The sequence below is a fragment of the Pelophylax lessonae genome, assembly GCF_965119305.1.
Source record: "Pelophylax lessonae genome assembly, chromosome: 6".
NCBI lineage: Eukaryota > Metazoa > Chordata > Amphibia > Anura > Ranidae > Pelophylax > Pelophylax lessonae.
In genome coordinates, this window is record NC_138773.1 from 29,228,848 (window position 1) to 29,253,083 (window position 24,236).

A 24,236-nucleotide genomic window follows, 5' to 3' on the forward strand; every position below is an offset into this window, starting at 1 on the left:
CCCCTTTCGGCGTCTCGCGATACGGCCCGCTCCGAGCGAGTGAGCGCTCTGGTGGTGGGGTGACACCACGTCCCAATGACTCGGGGGGTGGAGGGACCCCTCCTAGCCACCAACATATGGAGTTAAGGCTATTATTGAGACATGTACCTATGAATACTCATGACCTATGCATAGTCCCACCTACTCCTCTTTTGGGTGTTCCCTTGTATCAGGCCCTGAATGTCCTGATTATAAATAAAGATCTATGCTTGCTGTGGCGTTCCCAGGCAAGCTCTACACCGGGAAGGACCTCAATCTTCCAACACTCAGGTAATCCACTCTACACCTGTGTAACCCCTTGTTATTTTTACCTAATAGCTTTGATTGTACCATCTTAGAATTATCAACTGAGAGCCCACCTTGCATACACTCAAAGCGTGTATCACGCTGATATTTTTGGGTCTCTATGCAGGCTCATTTGCAACTACTATGTTTCTATGTTAAAAAAAAAAAAAAAAAAAAGAAAGGAGAGGAAAAAGAAAAAGAAAGGAAAAAAAAAAAAAAAAAAGAGAAAAAAGGAAGAGGGGAAAAAAAAAAAGAATTATTTTTTTTTCCATTATGGGATACACAAGTTTAATGAATTACAATAATCTTTAAACTATGGTCCTTATTTACTGTTTTTTAGATTTATGCTGCACTCTGACAGTGCTCCTCCTGGTGGGGCTGCTCTGCGACTTTCTAGCTATGCCATGTCTGTTGTAGATCTCTATGTGTGACCTATACAAAATGGGGGGTTGTACTCCCCTCATTGATGGGGGCCACTAAAGGTAGGCACACATAACCTTGTTGGGGTCGCCCTGCTATGTGCTCAGTCCAGTTAGACTGGACCACTTATATACAATGTTTTATTTGGCAGATCCATTCTTGTAATTGGGTCCCCTTTGATGTTACATACCCCTTGTGGTTCGGGGGAGTTTCGGAGACACGGGTTCCCTCTGGGGTGGCATTCTGAGCTGCAAGCTGCAGTCAAACAACCAGTTATATTTATTTTTATCAAGTTATTTTCCATTTTTGTATGGCTTTAACTGGTCAGTATGAACATGTAAGACACGCCTATTTAGTTTGATGTAATATACTGTTTGTATTATTTTGAATTTGACTACACTTTTGTTTTTTCATACAACAGAATTATTGCATTTTAGCCTTGAAGAAGAAAAAACGTTGATTTTTCGAAACGCGTTGGGTGTCTCTCTCTGTTACTAACAGCTCACTCAGGCTATGTTTGTACAACTATTCATATACAACCGCATTGTTTTTATTTGTTTATTATTGTTTGTTTTTTTGTGTAAGTTATATGCAATAAATTCTTACTTTCTCTAACTGACTTTGATCTATGCCCTAAAAAATCCCAACAGAGGGGGCCTTGTACACATATTTTAGACTCTAGGCATCACTTCCATAATTCAGCAGTTGTCTGTAACTGTCACGGGGTAACGTGGCAGAGCCTGACGTAAGAGGAGTGGCTTACCGGGTAACTGGCGTGGCACAGGTTCACCAGAGGCGCGGAGTCTAAGTGTAAGCCGGTCTTCACCAGGGCCCCAGAAGGTGGGGATGGATTTGGCTGCTTGCTAACACCAGGTCGCGGCCCCCCGGATTCCCTGGGAGAGCCAGGAACAGATCCAGGACCAATAGCCGGTAGCAGGTAAACAGATCAGGACGAGACAGGAGGATAGTCAGGACAAGCCAAGATCAGGGCGGGCAGCAGGTAATCAGAATCCAAAGACAAGCCGGGTCAGGTAAACAGGAACAGCAGATATAACAGGCACAGGATACAGGAGAGCTGAAGACAACACAGCAAAGTGCAGTGCTGCTGGGCTGTTTAAATAAGGCAGCCTGTTTGCCAATTACAGCAATTAGTCTGCTCTAGGTTAACCCTTTAGGAGACTCATGACAGCACATCAGTGTGCTCAGGAAGCATTCCTAACAGCGCCTGCGCAGGGTATTGAGTCTCTGACATTGCCCCCCCCTTAAGGGCAACCTCCGGGTGCCCAAAAGGTTCCTTTTGTGGGGATGGTTGCGGAAGAAATTCCGGATTAAGTCCTGGGCATGGAAATTCTGTACCGGTTCCCAGGAATTTTCTTCGGGGCCGTAGCCCCTCCACTTAACCAGGTATTGTAGCTGGTTCCTCCGCCTTCTGCAGTCTAGGATGGCCTCCACCTCAAATTCTTCGTCCCCGTTGATGGTGACAGGAGCAGGTGGTTCTGAACTTCTACCAGGAAAGGAGTCAGGTACTGCAGGTTTCAAGAGTGAAACATGGAAGACTGGATGGATCTTGAGGGAATCGGGAAGCGTCAATTCGTAAGATACCTCATTTAATTTTCTCCTCACAGAGAATGGGCCAATAAACTTGGGTGCCAGTTTTTAGGAAGGGCATGCCAATCGGAGATTGGTGGTGGCTAACCATACCAGGTTGCCGGGCTGGAGAACCAACTCGCCTCTCCTTCTTTTGTCAAAGAACTCTTTATTGGAGGTCTGAGCCTTGGTCATGGCATCCTGTAAGATTTTGTTGTTCTCCTTAAGGAACTCCAAGATATCCCGGACTGCTGGCACTGTAGATTCAGGAATAAAGCAGGGCAAGAAAGATGGGTGAAACCCGTAGTTGGCATAGAATGGGGACTGACCTGTAGCCGAGTGTTTGGCGTTATTGTATGCGAACTCTGCTGATGGAAGTAGCGAGACCCAGTTATCTTGAACAAAGGTGGTGAAGCATCGGATATATTGCTCGAGGGTCTGGTTGGTCCTCTCAGTCTGCCCGTTAGTCTGGGGATGGTATGCGGAGGACATTGACAGCTTGATTTTCAGTGAATCACATAACGCTCTCCAGAAGCGAGAAGTAAATTGGACACCTCTATCCGACACAATGTTCATTGGGACCCCGTGAAGTCTTACAATTTCTCTGATGAAGACCTGTGCCGTCTCAAGCGCGGAGGGTGTACCTCTTAGTGGTATGAAGTGAGCCATTTTCGACAGACGGTCTACTACCACGAAGATTGCAGAATAACCGTCTGATGGAGGAAGTTCCACAATGAAATCCATGGCAATCATCTTCCATGGTCTGTCAGGGACTGGTAGTGGTCTGAGCAGGCCCCATGCCTTATTTCGGGTTGCCTTGCTTCGTGTGCAAACAGTACAGGAGGAAACATATTGTTTACAACACTTCTCCAAGTCGGGCCACCAGAACGTGCGCTGCACAAGATCCAGGGTCTTATGGATCCCGAAGTGACCAGCCATCGGGTGGTCATGACACAGTCCTAGGATGGACACACGAGCACTTTCTGGAACGAAAATTTGATCCCCTCTCCATAGCAGTCCATTTCTGGGTACCAGTATAGTTCCAGCAGGATGGGGAGCATTTACTGTGGCTTGTCTCAGAGCGGTAAGAAGGTCAGACTGTAATAGCAGAAAGTTACCTTGGGTTAAGATGGTGTCAGGTACAATGGTTTCTTTAGAACTGTCGTACATTCGAGAGAGAGCATCGGGTTTCGTATTCTTGGAACCCGGTTGGTACGTTATATGGAACGTAAATCTGGAAAAAAAAAGTGCCCACCTTGCTTGGCGAGGTCTCAGGCGTTTGGCCGTCCTCAAATACTCCAGGTTTTTATGATCCGTGTAGATGAGTATGGGATGTGCCGCCCCTTCCAATAGATACCTCCACTCCTCCAGGGCAGTCTTGATGGCAAGGAGCTCCCGATCCCCTACATCATAGTTCCTCTCCGCAGGAAAAAGCTTACGGGAGAAGAAAGCTACCGGATGAATCAGGTCCTTGAGACCTTGACGCTGGGAGATGACTGCTCCTACTGCGATTTCCGAGGCGTCAACTTCAAGGATGTAAGGCAGGGCGGGATCCGGGTGGCTGAGGATAGGAGCAGAAGTAAACAGCTCCTTCAGGGCTGTAAATGCGACTTGCGCCTCGGGAGACCAGTGGAAGCGGGTACCTTGTTTGGTGAGCAGGGTAATAGGGGCGATGATGGAAGAGAACCCCTTGATAAATTTCCTGTAGAAATTTGCGAATCCTATAAAACGCTGAATCCCCTTTTTATCCACCGGTGCGGGCCAATCCAGGATGGCGGAGACCTTCTGAGGGTCCATTTTGACCCCTTCAGAGGAGATTATTAACCCGAGGAATTGGATACTCTGCTGTTCAAATTCGCATTTCTCGGGTTTTGCGTAGAGCCTGTGTAGCCGGAGTCGGTGGAGTACCTTTTTAACGTGTTCTCGGTGCTGGGCCAGGGAGGAAGAGAAGACCAAGATATCGTCCAGGTAGACAATAACAAAGATGTCCAGATAGTCTCTGAAGATGTCGTTGACGAAGTGCTGGAAGGTGGCCGGGGCATTGCAGAGCCCGAAAGGCATCACCAAATATTCATAATGCCCGAATCGGGTGCGGAATGCTGTCTTCCATTCATCCCCCTCCCTAATACGGACCAAATTGTAGGCTCCCCGTAGGTCCAGTTTGGTGAATACAGAGGCGGTTCTTAGTCTCTGGAAAAGTTCAGGAATCAAGGGTAGGGGGTACCGGTTTTTGACCGTAATTTTATTTAACTCACGGTAGTCCACACATGGCCGAAGTGAATGGTCTTTTTTCTCCACAAAAAAGATCCCAGCTCCTGCCGGAGAAGTAGAGGGTCGGATGAATCCCTTCTCTAGATTCTCCGTCACATAGTCTTTAAGGGTACCCAATTCTCGTTCCGATAAAGGAAAGATACGTCCGAAAGGGATCTCGGCCCCCGGAAGCAATTCAATTGGACAATCATAGGGGCGGTGGGGGGGTAAGGTCTCAGCCCCCTGTTTACTGAAGACATCCAAGTATTCGTGATAAGATACTGGGACAGAGGAACGTATCTCCTTATCAGCGTCCATACAGAGTAGGGTGCTAGGAGCACTATGGCGTACTGGCAGGCAATGATTCTGGCAGTAAGGGGACTGGAACTTGACGTCTCCAGAAGTCCAATTAATCTGCGGGTTGTGCGCCTGCAACCAGGGTAACCCCAGAATAACGGGAAACAAGGGAGAAGAGATGGCATCCAGGCATAACAACTCCTTGTGCCCTTCGAGAGTGGCCACAGGCAATGGAGGGGTTTCTTGGGTAACTGGCCCAGACTTGATGTGGGACCCATCTGCTAGGAAGATGGAGAGTCCCTGCGACTTGGGTCGAAGTGGGATGCGTTGATGGGCAGCAAAGGTAAGATCAATGAAGCAGCTGCATGCCCCGGAATCAATAATAGCGGTGACCGGGATCGGGCCTTCTGGGAGCTGAAATGAGATAGAGAGAGCCAGGTGAGTGGTATTGTTGACAGAGACTGGATAACTTGAGGGGGATATAGAAAGACGCTTACGCATCTTTGCTGGGCATGAGCGTACAAAGTGTCCGGCCTCTCCGCAGTACAGGCACAGGTTGTTCTGACATCGTCGTGAGCGTTCTTCTGTTGATAAGGAAGGACGCATAAGCCCAAGTTGCATCGGCTCCGACGTATCTGATTCAGAAATAAGCGGAGCAGTGTTGCTGGAACGGGCACCAGAGGAGAAGGTGTGGACGGGATTAGGAACCTGTGGCAACATCCAGACTGGGCGGGTCTGCTGCATGGACCTCTCTGCTCTACGTTCACGGAGCCGGCGGTCTATCTGTATGGCCAGGGTGATTAATGCCTCCAAGGTCTCGGGTATACCCACTCGGGCCAGTTCATCTTTCAAGTTTTCTGAAAGACCCAAGCGGAACTGATGTCGCAAGGCTGCGTCGTTCCAGTGAGTGTCCGTACTCCAATGCCTGAAGTCAGTGACGTAATCCTCTACGGCTCTACGGCCCTGTTGAAGTGAAGTAAGCGCGGTTTCTGCGGTAGCAGTGCGCTGCGGGTCTTCGTATAACTGCGCCATTGCGTTAAAGAAAGTCGTCATGGAGTCCAGCTGGTCATTGCGCTCTTCAAGCAGGCGGTGAGCCCAGGACTGAGGATCACCTTGAAGCAGGGATATGATGAACCCCACTTTGGTTGCTTCCAAGGAGAAGGTTCGGGGTTGCAGGGAGAAGTACAGCTAGCAGGCATTGCGGAAGGCTCTAAACTTGCTCCGATCCCCAGAAAACCTTTCCGGCGTAGGGACCCTTGGCTCAGGAGGCAGCATCACCACGGTCGGACCGGAGGGAGCCATGGAAGCAGCAGAAACTGTAGGGTCCGTGGAGGGGGTCAGGGACTGAACACGCCCCTCCAGCTGGGTATAGCCCTCTTGCAGGGACTTAACGGCTTGGGTAAGGGCCGCAAGGTGCTGGCAGATGTCATCCATAGGAGAGGCTCCTCTAGCAGGCTCAGTCTTGGCTGTGTTGTACTGTCACGGGGTAACGTGGCAGAGCCTGACGTAAGAGGAGTGGCTTACCGGGTAACTGGCGTGGCACAGGTTCACCAGAGGCGCGGAGTCTAAGTGTAAGCCGGTCTTCACCAGGGCCCCAGAAGGTGGGGATGGATTTGGCTGCTTGCTAACACCAGGTCGCGGCCCCCCGGATTCCCTGGGAGAGCCAGGAACAGATCCAGGACCAATAGCCGGTAGCAGGTAAACAGATCAGGACGAGACAGGAGGATAGTCAGGACAAGCCAAGATCAGGGCGGGCAGCAGGTAATCAGAATCCAAAGACAAGCCGGGTCAGGTAAACAGGAACAGCAGATATAACAGGCACAGGATACAGGAGAGCTGAAGACAACACAGCAAAGTGCAGTGCTGCTGGGCTGTTTAAATAAGGCAGCCTGTTTGCCAATTACAGCAATTAGTCTGCTCTAGGTTAACCCTTTAGGAGACTCATGACAGCACATCAGTGTGCTCAGGAAGCATTCCTAACAGCGCCTGCGCAGGGTATTGAGTCTCTGACAGTAACTTTCTTATACTTACATTACTCCCATCTTCTATCTGTGGTACCCAGACAGACTCTTCCACTGATATTCTGGCAAATAGAGAGCAGCAAAAATCACATGAGAAGATACACTTGTGAAGGATTAGAGCGTTTTCTCGTGAGATTTTAACTGCTCTTAATTTCCCTGGAATCTTCCTGGAAGAATGCTGAAAGATAGCTATGATAGAATATACGAAAGATAGGGGTGAAAGTGTTTATCTCACATTTTTCTTTACAGGCACATTTTATCACTACTGACTTTATCATATGGTTTAACCACTCTACAACCGCTCACAGTAATACTACTGCGGCAGAGTGGTTCGTTATTGTCCAGCCACGTAGTATTAACGTCGTTGGACACTCCCCCTTCTGGGCGGCGCTTGCGCGCCGCCGGAGGCTCGCTCCCGCTGTTTTCATTCACAGCGGGAGTCGGGCCAGGGGAGGAGCAGCGGCGATCGCCGCTGCTCTTACCCGATCGTCGGGGATCTCCATAGTGACAGGGAGTGACAGATCGGACTGTTCAGCATAGCTGGACATCCGATCTGTCCATGACAAGCACCAGGCATACATTAACCCCTCCCTCTCCAATAAAATTAACCCCTTCCCTGCCAGTGTCATTTTTACAGTAACAGTGCATATTTATAGCACTGATTACTGCAGTAATGTCACTGGTACCCCCAAAAGTGTCAAAAATGTCAGTCAAGGGTCCGATCTGTCCGCCGCAATGTCGCAGTCCCGCAAAAAAAAAAATCGCAGATCGCCGCCATTACGCGTTAAAAAAAAACACCAAAAATGACAGAAATCTTTCCCTTTGTTAGTAAACGCAATAACTTTTGCGCAAACCAATCAAAATACGCTTATTGCGATTTTTTTTACCAAACATATGTAGCATAAAACAAATTGGTCAAAAATTTTTAAAAAAATTGGTTTTTACATCTTTTTTGGGGGGAATTTCATATAAAAAAATGTTAAAAATATTGTTATTTTTTCAAAATAAACGCTCTTTTTTTGTTTATAGCGCAAAAAGTAAAAATTGCACAGGTGATCAAATACCACCAAAAGAAAGCTCTGTTTGTGGGTAAAAAAGGACGTAAATTTCGTTTGGGTACGGCGTCGCACGACCGCGCAATTGTCAGTTGAAGTCGCACAGCGCCGAATCGCAAAAAGTGGCCTGGACGGAAGACAGCAAAATCCTCCGGTGGTAAAGTGGTTAAAGGGGAAGGGGCCCGAATAGTATATGTACTGTATTTGCATTGTACTGCAAGATCCTCCTTGAGAATATGAAAATACTTGAATGTCAATAGCCTGGCCACAGATTCCCTTCCTCTAATGTTTTACAGATGCTTGTGATCTGTCCATAAAGTGTCTACACATATGTTTTTGTGGATAAGAACATTTTGTATATATTTACAGAAGTATACATCGTATAGGACAGTGACGGGGAACCTTGGCATCCCAGATGTTATGGAACTACATTTCCCATGATTCTCAACTACACTGCAGAGTGCATGAGCACCATGGGAAATGTAGTTCCAAAACATCTGGGGTGCCAAGGTTCGCCATCACTGGTATAGGAGGACCTTATGGCTTTTTTAAACAGTTAGCAGGTAGCAATTAGTTTGCATGGAGCAGAAAATGACTTAATTTCTCCTGTAACAGTTCTAATCAAGAAGATTTAATAAAACAGTCCTTGTGTATATTTTTTTAAGGTGTGCCTAGCACAGCTTGTCAAAATGTTACATTCACTCTACTTTTTAACATAGTTTGTAAATGATAAAAAAATTTGTATGGTGTAAAGCTTTGACTTACTTCCAGATTGGAATAAAGGATCCCACATTCTTTGGTACTGGGCTTCAAGCATAGACATGTCCTCGCGGTTATATTTCCAAAGAGCATCATATAACAGGTCTTTCTTCCTATGGTCCCAGGAGCTGATTATGCCAAAGAGTTCACACATTTTATCCCAAGATGAGGGTTTGCTAATCAGATTCTGGAACTCTTCCTGTGTGATTAGCATCTTGTACCTCAGATCAAATAGAACTGGATCGACAAACGTTATCCTCTGTATCAGAAATGACCAGTGTCTGTCCAAAAAATGCTCCTTAGCTGTATGTATAAATATTTAAAAAATATATATAAAAACAAAAAGTTAGCAAAAAGTTTTGTCATCTTTCTGCCTTAATACTTTGTTCACTGTTTACGGGAGAAGAGAAGAACATTTTCCCAAATATAGACACTACTTCATTGGACAAAGAACTAATCTTTTTTTGGAGGGTTTTGTGACTTTGATAACTCTTTAGGCTTCCCAGGGCAACTGAAGAGAGATATCTGCACTTGCTGTCCAATCTCTGCAACCCAATCAACATTATGACTATAACATATCTTGATCAGCTCAGCGCCGGTTCACATACACGCGACGCTACTTCCCGGGGCGACCTCCGAGATCGCGGTGCGAGCAGCGCACCGCGAACTCGGAGCGGCCGCCACGGACTTCATAACATTGAAGTCTATGGCGGTCGCCTCCTGGTCGCCCCAAAGAAGCTCCGGACCCTTTTTCTAAGTCGGAGCGACTTGTGTCGCTCCTATTAGAACGGGTCCGCAGCTTCCCTATGGGAGGCAACCTGCGGCGACCTGTGAGGCGACCAGGTCGCCTCACAGGTCGCCTTAGTGTGAACGGGGGCTTAGTTTAGCATTTTTTTTTGTTTGTTTGTTTCATTTGTGACTCTTTACAATCTAAATTTACTTCTCTCCAGCTCTCTGATTGCATTAACCACCACAATGACATACCTCCAACATGACCCTCTGTAACAGCGTTTCTCAACCAGGGTTCTGTGGAACTCTAAGGTTCCCCCAGAGGTTGTTATTGTTTCTTTGAGCAATGAGCAATTTCTGCTTCTCAGATACGTTCCCACTGACACAATTGATCCTTTCAGTTATCTGTAAGTGGGGAATTCTTTCCAATGAACACAAGTGTAAGGAGCATTCTTCCCAATGACCATCACACTAATGTATCATGAGTTGTAGCTATAGTCATTTTTAGCAGGGGATTGGGAAGTTCAGAATTTCAGATGTTTTGCCTGCCTCCAAATACCCCCAAAAAATGCCCAAAAAAACGCCTGCGCCAAAAAGAAAAAAAAAAAAAACGCCCAGGTGTGTTGTTGCAGGCGTTTTTTTTTTGGACATTTTTTGGGGGTCTTTGGAGAGAGGCATAACATCTGAACTTCTGTATAGGGGTATATATACACACACACATATGTATTTATACACATACACATATATAGGTGTTATAGCAGAGAAGCCATATGGGTGTTAATTATTTCATTAGCGCAAGCATAGGTTTCTGCTACTTTCACACCTATATATGTGTATGTGTATATATGCATACATGTGTGTGTGTGTATATATACCCCTACTCAGAAGTTCTGATGTTATGCCTGCCTCCAAAGATGCCCAAAAAATGCCCAAAAAACGCCAGCTACAAAAACGCCCAGGTGTGTTTTTGCAGCAGGCGTTTTTTTGGGGCATTTTTTGGGGGTCTTTGGAGGCAGGCAAAACATCAGAAATTCTGTATAGGGGTATATATACACACACACTTATATGTATTTATACACATACACACATATAGGTGTTATAGCAGAGAAGCTATATGGGTGTTAATTATTTCATTAACGCAAGCATAGGTTTCTGCTATTTTCACACCTATATATGTGTATGTGTATATATACATACATGGGTGTATGTATATATACCCCTACACAGAAGTTCAGATGTCATGCCTGACTCCAAACATGTCCTCAAAAAAGCCCTATAAACCACTGCAGCAAAAAGCAGGGTGACAGGGGCGAAGCCACTATCTGGTTCTATAAGTGTTCTAAGAGAAACGATCTTTTCTCTATAGCGGTCACCCTGACATGGAAGGGTTTTGTCACCCTGCCATAGCAGTCAGAGTCAGTTAACCCTACACTACACTACGGTCCCCTTACACTTAACATTTTCCCTACAGAAACTAGATTATTAAATCTAACTATAGTGGAAAATAGTACCCTAACTACACTAGATATCCCTTTCCTCACACTAATAATTGCTAAATGACACTTTGAAGCAGAAGTAACAGAACTGCATCCACAGCCCTGTATTAAAATGGTAGAGATTTGGCAGGGCTATCTTATATACTGGGGGGCGTATTCACTAATGATTGGCCTCTGGACCCCCTAGTCACTCCAATCACATTCCTAGCATTCTCCTGCCCCCTCACCGCTTTTTGTGATGGTTCTGGTCCAATCACGGGCTTTTAAAGCCCTGTTCCTGTCCCATTGCATTTTGGTCGGTTCTGGTTGCCAAATTCCGAACTTTTTCAGCAAAAAGTTCGGAATTCGGCCGAACCTCGAACAGTCAATGTTCGGGATCGAACCGATGGTCGACCCGAACCATTCGATCATCCCTAGTCTTCACCAGTCAATCATCTATGCCATATGTGCTGCTGTATAATAATATACTGAATCCGGTAGTCTCACTCCTCGATTTACCTTTGGTCTAATCAGAACTTCCTGCCAATTTGGGGTGTCTTAGCTCGCCAGACCAATTTAATTAACTTCAACCCTATGGTGGGGAAAAAGGCACGTGGAACGTGCACTGGTAATGTCTGAAGCTGGTATAGCAGCCGTAACATTATGTTCATTTTTTTAGGTATTTCACCTCCCAAACCAGAAGTATGCATTTTTAGTCCAGGAATCTAGGTCTTTACTCAGAGAATTTAAAAGTGGAAAGTAGTTAAGCTTAAATATCAGGGTAGGGTCAGCAAGAATATATGTACCTAGGTATTCAATGGATTGGCCCAACGAAAAAGGAAACTATGTTGAAGGGTCCCTCAGATTTTTGTACGTTTACCTTAAAATCTGACGGTGCGCTATATGTACAAAATTCTTGTAGAAGGGATGGGAGGGAAATCATCAAACCAGTAATAGAAAAGTGAAGACCATCAGCATAAGCTGTAACCTTGTGGTGGTAGTCACAGACTGAAAGGCTGGATATGTCTGGGTTAGTCTTAATGTGATGCAAGAGAGGTTCATGGATTAACCCAAAAATTAGAGATGAAATGGGCACCCTTGCCTTTTCCCATTATACATGTCAAATGGAACAGATTCACTATCAATAATCCAGAACAGTCACTTAGGGAGTGGAATATAAAGCTTTGATCCAGATAAGCATGGGTTCCAGGACCCCAATATGGGTCATTGTGCAGTGCATTAAAGTCCAATCAATCCTAACAAAGGTTTTTTGTGAATTCGCAGAAAGCAGAAGCATAGGGATGGATGAGTTTCTAGCTTTGGAGATTATGTTAATTGTACAAATGGTGTTATCCTCTGCCCCTCTAGTGGGGATGAAACCAGATTGGTCAGGAGGGACTATGTATCATTAATAATCGATAAAGTTCATAATAGATGAGGTTGAACGAAGACACAGGCTCGTAAACTTTGTTAGTGTGAATGTTATGTGTTTGAAAAACATCCCCTAAAAGGGTAGGCCAATTTGCTGTAAGAGGTTAAAAAAAAAAAAAAAAACTTTTTTTACCCGACCCTATACAGGCAATCAGAAAAAACCCCTTATCAACCTCCTGTTAATATTAGGAATTTCCATGGCCCTGTATATTATGCTGACTGAGGGAGATATCCAAAATATGTTTACATCTATCCATTTGTATGCAGGTTGCCTACAACGAGGGCTCTGTTTTCACAAGCTAGTTAGCCTGCCTAGGCTGGGAAGGGGTAAAATTGGTTTGGACACCTTTGCTGGGCTTTTTTTGGGCCTGGCCTTCCTTCTTAGTGCATATTTAAGAATGGGGCTGGGTTCGGGGGCCACCACCTCCACCGTGCAGGAAATACTGAAAAGGGGCTGCTGCGCCATATAGTCCCACAGGGCACCTGAACATCAGAAGATTCTGCCAGCTTTGGAGGACACCCGTTATAACTACATCGGTAGGCGTATGCCTGGGCAGTCTCAGCTTAGTCAGTTACGGATAGACTACATTTTGTTGGTATGGACATTGCCACAATACAGAGTTCTCAGTAAAGTTTTTTGAAATGTCCTAAGCCTGGTCTGAAGTTAAAGCACACACAGGGTATAAAGCAAGGTCACTATGAAGGGTTAAATCAGTAAGAGAATTGGAGTTGGAGAGCAGTTGCCACGAGTAACCAGAAACTGGGGAGAAAGTGTGTAGCAGCCAGTCATGAAGCATGGTACCTGGCAAAGGTGGCAGGTCCTCCAGTAGCGAGTGGGTCAGTGATCTGGCTTCCTGCCTAGATGTCTTGTTCCCCAGGGTACGAGAGAGTGAAGGAGTTAAGTGAGAGCATGCATGACATCCATGCTAGGTGCTCGGCAGGACCCTATTGTGTCACTAGGAGTGAGATGGCTGGTACGCTGGACTGGTGGGGTGGGCATGGACTCAGCAATTTCCCCCCTAAGTGCAACATACACAAGGAAAAAGTGTGTAGTAACACAGGACAGCACGTTTCTCAGAGGAACCCAATATATTTAACTATTGCACACAGTGTATGGCTCATCACCGGGATATCACCATTATGCTTGATTTCCACATGAACGTGGCCCTACCTTGTCCCGGGCATTAATGCGTGCATGCATTAACCACTTAAGCCCCGGAAGATTTTACCCCCATTCCGACCAGGGGGTATTTTGCGATTCGGCACTGCGTGACTTTAACGGACAATTGCGCGGTCGTGCGACGCTGTACCTAAACAAATTTGGTGTCCTTTTTTTCCCACAAACAGAGCTTTCTTTTGGTGGTATATGATAAACAAAAAAAGAGCGTCAATTTTGCAAAAATTACAATATTTTTCACATTTTTTTATATGAAATTTCCCCCCAAAAAAAATGTAAAAATCAAAATTTTTTAACATTTTCGGCCAATTTGTTTTATGCTACATATGTTTGGTAAAAAAAAATTGCAAAAAGCGTATTTTGATTGGTTTGCGCAAAAGTTATCGTGTTTACTAACAAAGGGAAAGATTTTTGTCATTTTTGTTGTTTTTTTTTTAACGCGTAATGGCGGCGATCTGCGATTTTTTTTGCGGTACTGCGACATTGGGGCGGACAGATCGGACCCTTGACTGACATTTGTGACACTTTTGGGGTTAACAGTGACATTTCTACAGTAATCAGTGCTATATATATGCACTGTTACTGTAAAAATACACTGGTAGTGAAAGGTTTAACTTTATTTGGGAGGGAGGGGCTGTGTGTATTCCTAGGGGCGTGCTTTCTACTGTGATTGGCTGTGGCTTCAGCTGTAAGGACACTGATCAACGGATCTACATACTAGATCCGAGTGATCAGTGTCTTTACAGCGAGGAGAATGACAGGTGGCTTGTTTACACAAGCTGCCTGACATTCTCCCTCTCCCCTGCCGATCGCCGAGTGACCGGCGGACATCGGGTCGCTGGTCACACGCGCGGGGGGGTCCGTGACCACGCGGGAGCGGGGGCGCGCGCTCGCTCCCTAGACCCTCACAAGCTAGTGACGTAACCCTACGTCACTTTGCCTGTGAGGGGCTGACTGCCGACGTAGATCGGCGTTAGGCAGTCGGCAAGTGGTTAAGGGAAGGTAGGCCCACATGAAGGGCAAGTAAGCCCCACACACACACAAACTATCAGCTAACACCACTACCTAAATGTAAATGAGTTATACATTTTAATTGTTCTAACAGTAAAGAGCGACTTTTCCAGCTTAAAGTGGTTCCAAAGCCTAATGATTTTTAAACATAATGCATTCCTTGCAATAGGGTAAAAAAATATTTAGGTAGTAGTATGCCCCCTCAACCCCCTCTTACACTTCCCTGAGCCTTCACTTGAACCAGTGCTGCGTCCATCTGCAGTGACCCTCTCCCCTCACTTCCTTGTCATGCAGGTTTTTGCTGAGACAAACAAAGCCAGTGACAAGGAAACAAGGGGACAGGTCCAAGCTGTGTCTATAGATGAAGGCAGTGTGGCTCGGAAGCATGAGTGCCCCCAAAGCTGCTTACTATGGAGGCACTCACAAAAGAGCAAGAGGCAGGAACACTGACGAGGGACCAGAGAAGTGAAGATTCGGGACCGCTCTGTACAACTCAATTGCACAGAGCAGGTACATATACATTTGTTGGTTATGAAAAATAAATAGTGTTTACAATCACATACAGTACATAAGATGTATTTAATATTTAGTTTGTAATTGTAATTTTTTTCTGCTAAATAATATGCTAGTTTGCAATTTCCGACATTTTGTCACATGAAAATAGATGTATTTAAGATAGTTGGGATTAGGAGTGTGCCAGCTAAGCGTAATAGAATACTCTACAGCACATTCCACCCCTAGAACCCTTCAATTGAGTAGATTGAATCTACAACACCCTCCCCAAGGACAACAAACCGCTGCACTTGGCTGCTGGAGCTCTTGATTGACAGTGAAACTACCAAGGTTTCTAAAAGTCAGTCACTTTGAGGACCAGTGACTCCTACAAACATAAGATTGGACTTACTGTAAGTATTTTTTAACTTTTTAAAACTCCCTTTTTTATTTCTTATGTCTGTTTTGCAAAATATTTTTTGTAAATATTTCTTGCACCATTTTTTTTTTTCATTTTAGTTAAAACAATATTTAAAAAGCATTAAACTTAATTGCTGAATGCTCTAAGCCCCCATTCACACTAGGGCGACTCACGAGGCGACTTGTGTCGCCCCAGGTCGCCCCAGGTCGCTTGACATGACCAAACCAATGTAAATGAATCAGTGCCGTCTTAATTGCCGCTATTAAGGTCGCTCCGACTTCAGAAAAGGGTCCTGTACTACTTTCAGGCGACCAGTGATCCGACTGTCCCATAGACTTCAATGGGAGTCGCCTCCTTATCTTAATTGAAGCGACCTGTAATCCGACTTGTCATCCGACTTTGCTAAAAAATGGCAGTGAACAAGAAAAGAGCATAATTTTCTTGCAGGCATTAGCGGTCATTTTTTTAGGCAGGCATGTCATTTTTTGGATTTCGTTTCTGGGGGGTCTAAAAAGTGTCCCTGTCAAGTTTCAGCTCTGTAGCATGTCCAGAACCCCTAAAAAAAAAAACATTTTTCTTTTAATTTTTTGTAGTGTCTTTACCAGCTGTCTTTTATACTTGCAGGCATTCATCAGCGGTCATTTTTTTAGGCAGGCATGTCATTTTTTGGATTTCGTTTCTGGGGGGTCTACAAAGTGTCCCTGTCAAGTTTCAGCTCTGTAGCATGTCCAGAACCCCTAAAAAACAGCATTTTTACTATATTTTCAGGAATACGGCTTCTCTGCGGCTGGCTTTTTTTCTTGCAGGCATTTAGCGGGCATTTTTTTAGGCAGGCATGTCATTTTCTGGATTTAGTGTCTGGGGGGTCAAAAAAGTGTCCCTGTCAAGTTTCAGCTATGTAGCATGTCCAGAACCCCTAAAAAAAATCATTTTTCTTATAATTTTTTGTAGTGTCTTACCAGCTGTCTTTTTTTCTTGCAGGCATTTAGCGGGCATTTTTTTAGGCAGGCATGTCATTTTTTTTATTTAGTGTCTGGGGGGTCTAAAAAGTGTACCTGTCAATTTTCAGCTCTGTAGCATGTCCAGAACCCCTAAAAAACAGCATTTTTACTATATTTTCAGGAATACGGCTTCTCTGCGGCTGGCTTTTTTTCTTGCAGACATTTTACGGGCATTTTTTGGGTGTCTTTGGAGGCATGTGCTTCTTAAAAATTATAGGAAAAAAGCTCTTTTTTTTTTTTTATGTTTCTGGACAGACAAACAAAGCTATGTGAGACACACAACACTGCACACATGGGAAAAAGGAAATATGTAAAAAAAAAAACACAGGAAAAGGAAATTAGGTCACAAGACATCAGATTGTGATTGGCCAAATAAAAAGTTGCCTCGCGATTAGGTCGCGTCAAAGTCGCGCTAAGTCGCGCCGAAGTCGCGTCAAAGTCGCGTCAAAGTCGCGCCAAAGTCGCGCCAAAGTCGCGTCAAAGTCGCGCTGGAAGCGACGCTACTTTAGTGGTAGCGGCAGTGTGAACCAGCACTAATAAGAAATTAAAGAACTTTGACTCTTTAAAAAAGCTTCCATAGTGTAAAACTTTGTTACACTCCTGTCTGGGCTTGGCAGCCAGTGATGCAAAAACTTTTTTTAAGGTCAGAATTAGAATATCTGATGCTGTGAACAATGTGCGTTTTCATTAAAACACATATTGGTGGGTAGTGTGTGTGTGAGAGTGTATAACAATCTAACTGCTCAGTTAGCCTGTCCTAGGGATGATTACTCTAAGTCTGCTTGCTATTAGGTTGTGGTCCCATGTGCTAGAAAATCTCAGAGCAGGGAAAGGCTGAGTGTGTACACATCACACAGACCTTCTATCTAGCTTTTTTTGTAATCTCCTACTTATATAGGTCAAAACCTATATAAATATGTGATAGACTAGGCCCAGGCAAGTTTAATCAGAAAACAGAAGCACTTTCCAGTGTAGCCAGGTATCGGACTACAGTAGTGTGAGAAAAAGACCTTGCTTCAAAATGCATCTGTCAGGTTGCACCTCATTGAGTAGTTATGCTCCTGCTAAATTCTCCTCCAGCCAACAGGGAGAGAGCAAAGCTACTCCAAGCCTAAATACTGATACAGAGCGCCTGGAATTCTGGAAGATGTAGTTCGAGGTGGCGGCCATATAAAGGAGTTGACTGTCATTAAAAACTATGAATTCCTATGGCCTGTGCACAGCAGGAGGAGCCTGGAGGACCTTATATTCTTTACCTGGGAAAAGCTCACTCTACTCGCAACCCAGGGATCTGAGCAGACCCGACTTGCAACAAAACAGCCTGGAAATAGGCCTAAGCTGTCAGGGTCCAGAACACTACTCGTGCAGCTCACAGACTGAGTTGGTCACTGTGAGATCTTTACATTCACCCAATCCGCTGTCTCCCCCTTAGCCAAGAGGCCTGCACATTCTCTAAACCAGCTGAACTGGCGAGTGAGTCACCGCCACCTCAGAAAACTGATCACAAGGGGGCCCCCTTTGATCACAAGACTTCATCATCTCTTGAGGAGTTGGTGAGTAGTCCAGCTACACTTAACCAGATCCTTACTGTTCAGATAATGGTATCTTAGGACACAAGTATCCCTTGGGCTAACAAGTGTTTACACTGCATAGTAAAAGGAGAACAATATTATATCTTTACTGTTAGAAGAATACAACCACCTTAATCAGTGCACCAGTGATAACCTACAGGGACCCAACATTAGCTTGCAAAGATCTATCTTAGAGACTGCCCCTATTGCTCAGTTTATAATACCCCTTTCTAGGTTGTTCATGCTGTCCTATTCTGACTAAACTCTCCTAGCACAACTACCATTAGGACATGCGGGCAATGTACTTCCGGGTCCTTGTTACATAAACCTCTCTTTTTGTCTGCCGGGTACTCAGGGAGTTATTGCTACTGTTTATGCTGATTTGGGCTACTACACCTCATATACTGTTCTTTGTTTCCTTTATGATTGTTACTTACCCAGTGTGCCGAATTGTATACAATTAATTGATTTTGGCTTGCATCTGTCTAATAACCATCTTGCCAAATACCAATTAATAAGCCCATTTTGTCTCATTTATTTTTGTCTGACTTAGAATAACTAGGGTATAGTGTTAAGATTTTTACATGTTTATTCCCCTATCGAATTGCCTGGTGTGTCAGTATTGCTGAGGCCTGTAACAGTTGGTGGAAGAGAACAGAAAACCCATTTTTTACCAGCATCTCCTTCAGAGGTATCACTACACTGCCTTTAAAAGGGGCTCATGTTAGAGCATATCTAAATAACAGATAATCTCAAAACTTTTTTCAGTTTTTGTGCTTTATCTGTCTATCTCCACCAATGCTATCACACTTACCAAGAGGTGAAAATGGTGGAACCCTCATCTCAACTTCAGTTATTGTATGTGCACCTGCAGTTAGAAAAATAAAAAAGATTTAAAACATGAAGGTGGATAAAATGTCACATATACAGTAATGACAAAAGTGTTGGCAGTGAGATAAGAAGTAATATTGAGGAAATACTGGGATGCAGATTTTTGAAAAATATATCACCAACGGGTCAATTTTCTTATTTTGCATAATGCTTCAAAATTTTTTAAAAATTAATAGTAAATTACACAACCTGTTAATTGATTAGATATAGACCTATGATAGGGTAAGAAGGGAAGTTTTATAAAAAAAAACATTATACTGTTAGCAGGAATCCTATATCCAGATTCACATCATATGGGTCAATGAACAAACATATGTAAAGATGACGGAGCCATAACTGTATATGTTGGGTCCAAAGCAACACCATTGAGCGCTCCCATGTTGCTCTAGTTTGTGAATCTTCTAGTAATACAGAATACTGTTGGCTTTCATAGGAATCATCTAGAAATTTCCAAACTATAATTACAGTAATTATATCCTAATGTGCTTGCATAGGTACGTCCTTTATGTAAAATTATGTTTACATTTACATGAAGACAGGTATGTTATAAAAACAACATCAGCTGAAGCGCAGTGTGCTTTATCCATGTGCACAGCAGTCATAAACCAATTTACAATATTTTGGAGCCACACAAAGGGGGTTCTTCAATGATGCACAGACCATGATGGAGGAACCCTGCACAGAAATGTTGCAAACTGTTGAATGAAGCCCATGGGAGTGAAAAGACATATGGAACCTCAGTTGATGGTCTGCTAGTGATGTATCCTCCTATCTATAATGAGGTTTTACGCTCACTTTAGTGGGACAATGCTAGGCTCTAAACTTCAATGAAGATTCACCTAGAATCACACATCAGTGACCGATTACGCATGGAGCATTATGGAACAGTTCTAAGAAGACAATGTCCAAAGTAGATGTAGGTAGTGTAGGTGGATTGTATCTGAGGTTTGTACACAACTGTAGGTTTGAGAAGGACTGATCTAAGTAAAGATGGATGACATTAAGGAAAGAAGTGTGATTTCTACTTCCATACCTTGATAAACGGGAAGTCCGTATTTGTACAGATAGTCGGGTGGAGAGATATCAGATAAGTCTCCATCTAGTAGAGCTATGTGGGTGAAAAGCAAAAAAAGAAATGTTAAGCTTAATGTACTTCAATAGAATAAATCCTCCTGTTTTTAAAAAAATACCTTTCCTTGAGGACCTGTTCACATCATTTGCCTAGTGCAGCGCTGTAACAGATGTTAGTACCCCAGGTGGGCACATCCTCCGGACCTGTGTCTCCTGTCCTCCAAACGCTCCCACAGCCTGCGGAGAAGCCATATCCAGCCCTTAACCCCTCAATCACGAGACAATCCACACAGGTGTTGAGGGTTAAACATGCAGAGCTTAACCACTTCCATACCGAGTCATGTAATATGACGTCGGCAAAGTGCTTGTAAGGATCCGGGCCGCCGTCATATGACGTCGGCCCGTTCTAGCAGCCAGTGTGCGCCCCCGGCGGCGCGCAGCGGCGCGATCAGGGATGAGGCTCGTCCCTCGGACATAGCCCATCCCTGATCAAGGTAAACAGCCAATAGAAATTGGCTGTTTACCACGTGATCGGCTGTGTCAATCACAGCCGATCACATGAGCGGCTTCAGCACGAGCCGCTCGTTCTCTCTGCAATGCGCGCCCCCGGGGGCGCGCAGAGCAGCGATCGGGGACGAGGCTCGTCCCTCGGACAGAGTCGATCCCCGATCTAGGTAAAGAGCCAATGAAATTGGCTCTTTACCACGTGACCGGCTGTGTCCAATCACAGCCGGTCACAAATGTCAACATAGAACACGGTAACTAGCTGTCACCATGTTCTCCTCCTCACCGACTGATCCTGTGTGAGGAGGAGATTGTGGTAACAGCTAGTTACCGATTACAGTGCACGCTAAACACACTGATTGCCCCCCCCCAATAAAGAGCACCTGTCACTAGCCCATCAAAGTACCCGAGTACCTGTCACCAGCCCATCAGGCCATCAGGTACTCAGATGACAGGTACTTGGGTACTCTGATGGGCTGATGACAGGTATTCGGGTACTCTGATGACAGGTACTCGGGTACTCTGATGACAGGTACTCGGGTACTCTGATGACAGGTACTCGGGTACTCTGATGACAGGTACTCGGGTACTCTGATGACAGGTACTCGGGTACTCTGATGACAGGTACTCGGGTACTTTGAGTACCTGTCAATGGAGTACCCGTCATCAGAGTACCTGAGTACCTGTCACCTACCCATCAGAGTACCCGAGTACCTTCCACCTGCTCATCAGAGTACCTGACGCCTGAAGTACCCGAGTACTTGCCGCCTGCTCATCAGTACCCATCACTACTCATCAGTACTCATCAGTACCTATCACGTATCAGTACTGATCATCAGTACCCATCAGTACAATATCACCTATCAGTATCAGTACTACTCAACAGTACCTATCACCTGCCTGTCACCTGCCCATCAGAGTACCCGAGTACCTGTCACCTGCCTATCGGAGTACCCGAGTACCTGCCACCTGCTCATCAGTACCAGAGTACCTGTCACCTGCCTGTCACCTGCCCAACAAAGTACCCGAGTACCTGTCACCCTTCATACAGCCACCATGTCCAAGTCCAAAAAGGTTTATATACGTCCTCCGTTTAAACCTAAATACCGGTGTTATGGCAGCAGATAGCTGCCATAACCCTGGTATTTTTTTAAACGGTGGACGGTTGGCTTTCCGATAAGGGTGGTCCCAGCAGCGGATTCGCTGTGGGATCACCTTCTGGGATGGCAGAAGAGGCGCCCCCCCCCCCCCCCTCCCGCCGCGTTACGGTCCTTTTCCCCGCTTACCGGACCCGCCGGCAGCGGGGAAAACGATCCGATCCCGGATCCTCACAGACAGGATGTCGAGTGAGGGCAAGCTTGCCCTCACTTGACTCTATGGTCTTGGAGGACCGGAGCTACGGAAAATGTTGTTGCCTAGCAACCGGTTTAAAAGGTCCTTTTTTTTTTCCATTTTATATAATATTTTTTTTTTTTCTATCTTTTAGTGTACTTGTGAGATCTGAGGACTTTTTGACCCCAGATCTCACAAAAAAGAGGTCCTGTCGTGCCTTTTTCTATTACAAGTAATGTTTACATTTCTTGTAATAGAAATAAAAATGATCAATTTTTTTTTTTTTTAAACGGTGTAAAAATAAAAAATAATAAATAAAATAAATAGTAAAAAAAAAAAAAAATTAAAGCGCCCTGTCCCCGTGAGCTCGTGCGCAGAAGCGAACGCATACAGAAACCCCGCCCACATATGTAAACGGTGTTCAAACTACACATGTGAGGTATCGCCGCGATCGTTAGAGCAAGGGGAATAATTTGAGCCCCAGACCTCCTCTGTAACTCAAAGATGGCAACCTGTAGAAATTTTTAAATTGTCGCCTATGGGGATTTTTAAGTACCAAAGTTTGTCGCCATTCCGTGAGCGTGCGCAATTTTGAAACATGACATGTTGGGTATCTATTTACTCGGCGTAACATTATCTTTCACATTATGGAAAAAAATTGGGATAACTTTACTGGTTTCTTATTTTTTAATTAAAAAAAGTGAATTTTTTCCAAAAAAATTGCGTTTGGAAGACCGCTGCGCAAATACGGTGTGATAAAAAATATTGCAATAATCTCCATTTTATTCTCTAGGGTCTCTGCTAAAAAAAAATATATAATGTTTGGGGGTTCTAAGCAGTTTTCTAGCAAAACAACTGATTTTAGCCTGTAAACACCAAATGTCAAAAATAGGCCTAGGCAAGTGGCTAGGATGCATGATGATGCTCCTTGGATGTTAGGCCCCTCTATATGGCTAGGCGGTGAAAAAGTCTCACACATGTGGTATTGCCATACTCAGGAGGAGTGGCAGAATGTATTTTGGGGTGTCATTTTTGCTGTGTACATGCTATGTGTTAGGAATATCCTATAAATTGACAACTTTGTGTAAAAAAAAAAAAGTTTTCATTTTTTTTCTACATTTTCCAAAAACCTGTGGAAAAAAATGATATGTTCAAACGACCCATAATGCCTCATAGAATATACGTTGGAGTGTTTGCTTTCCAAAATGGGGTCATTTTGTGGACTTTTTCATTGTATTGGTGCTCTAGGGCCTTGAAAAGTGTGATAGGTAGTAAGAAAGTTTTATGTGTATTTATGCTCCTAGAACGCCTGAAGGTGCTACTTGGACGTGGAGTCTCTTTTTGTGGCCAGGCTGTGTAAAAGTCTCACACATGTGGTATCGCCATACTCGGAAGGAGTAGCAAAATGTATTTTTGGGTGTAATTTTTGCTGTGTACATGCTATGTGTTAGAAATAGCTTATATATTGACAACTTTGTGGGAAAAAAAAGAAAAAAAAAATTTTTCTTCATTTTCCCAAGAATTGTGGGAAAAAAATTACAACTTTAAAAAACCCACCATGCCTCTTACTAAATACCTTGGACTGTCTACTTTACAAAAAGGGGTCATTTGGGTGGTATTTGTACTGTCCTGACATTTCAGGGCCTCAAGAAAGGAGATAGGCCATCAGTACATCTGGTGTGATCAATTTTCAGTAATTGGTACCATAGCTTCTAGACTCAATAACTTTCACACAGACTAAATAATATACATTAATTTGGGTTAATTTTACCAGAGACATGTAGCAGTATACATTTTGGCCCAAATGTATGAAAAAAAAATAATTTTTTGCAAAATTTTATAATTGAAACTAAAAAAAAGTGTTTTTTTCAAAATTTTTGCTCTTTTTTTGCATATATCACGAAAAAAAAAAACCCAGTTGTGATCAAATACCACCAAAAGAAAGCTCTATTTGTGTGAAAAAAACGATAAAAATTTTGTTTGGTTACAGTGTAGCATGACTGAGCAATTGTCATTCAAAGTGTGAGAGTGCTGAAAGCTGAAAATTGGTCTGGGCAGGAAGGGTGTCTAACTGCTCTGTATGGAAGCGGATAAACTGTTTATTAAATTCCAAGACATACAGTTTTACACACAGTTAGGGAAACTCCCCTTAGACTTGCCACAGGGGGGGAAGGGGACAAGGACCAGCCAATGGGAACGGAACATTTGTACATTGAAACAGGCAGTCTTAATACACACCCCCTGCGGAGAGATGTCTCCAGCCCAGACCATTGTCTGTGTCATGAATCCACACAAGGGGGGGGGGGGATGGGGGGAGAAGGGCTGTAGCATTACATTAGGTCAATGTCCTGAGTCATGCCATCTTCAGCTGTTCAGAAGATGAATAAAGGGAACATAAAATGAAATAAAAAGGCAAT

General features: G+C 44.3%; 1 protein-coding gene across 1 annotated transcript in view; it reads right to left on the reverse strand.

The window, feature by feature from the left end:
• Nucleotides 1-24,236, reverse strand: part of LOC309558512 (uncharacterized protein) — a 93,048-nt gene that overhangs the window by 34,319 nt on the left and 34,493 nt on the right. Inside the window, exons 6-8 of the mRNA XM_082261592.1 lie at nt 19,946-20,020; nt 18,836-18,889; nt 8,720-9,016 (exon numbers count right to left, since the gene is read on the reverse strand). Of these exons, the coding sequence (XP_082117718.1) occupies nt 8,720-9,016; nt 18,836-18,889; nt 19,946-20,020 (426 nt within the window). The remainder of the gene's footprint in view (nt 1-8,719; nt 9,017-18,835; nt 18,890-19,945; nt 20,021-24,236) is intronic.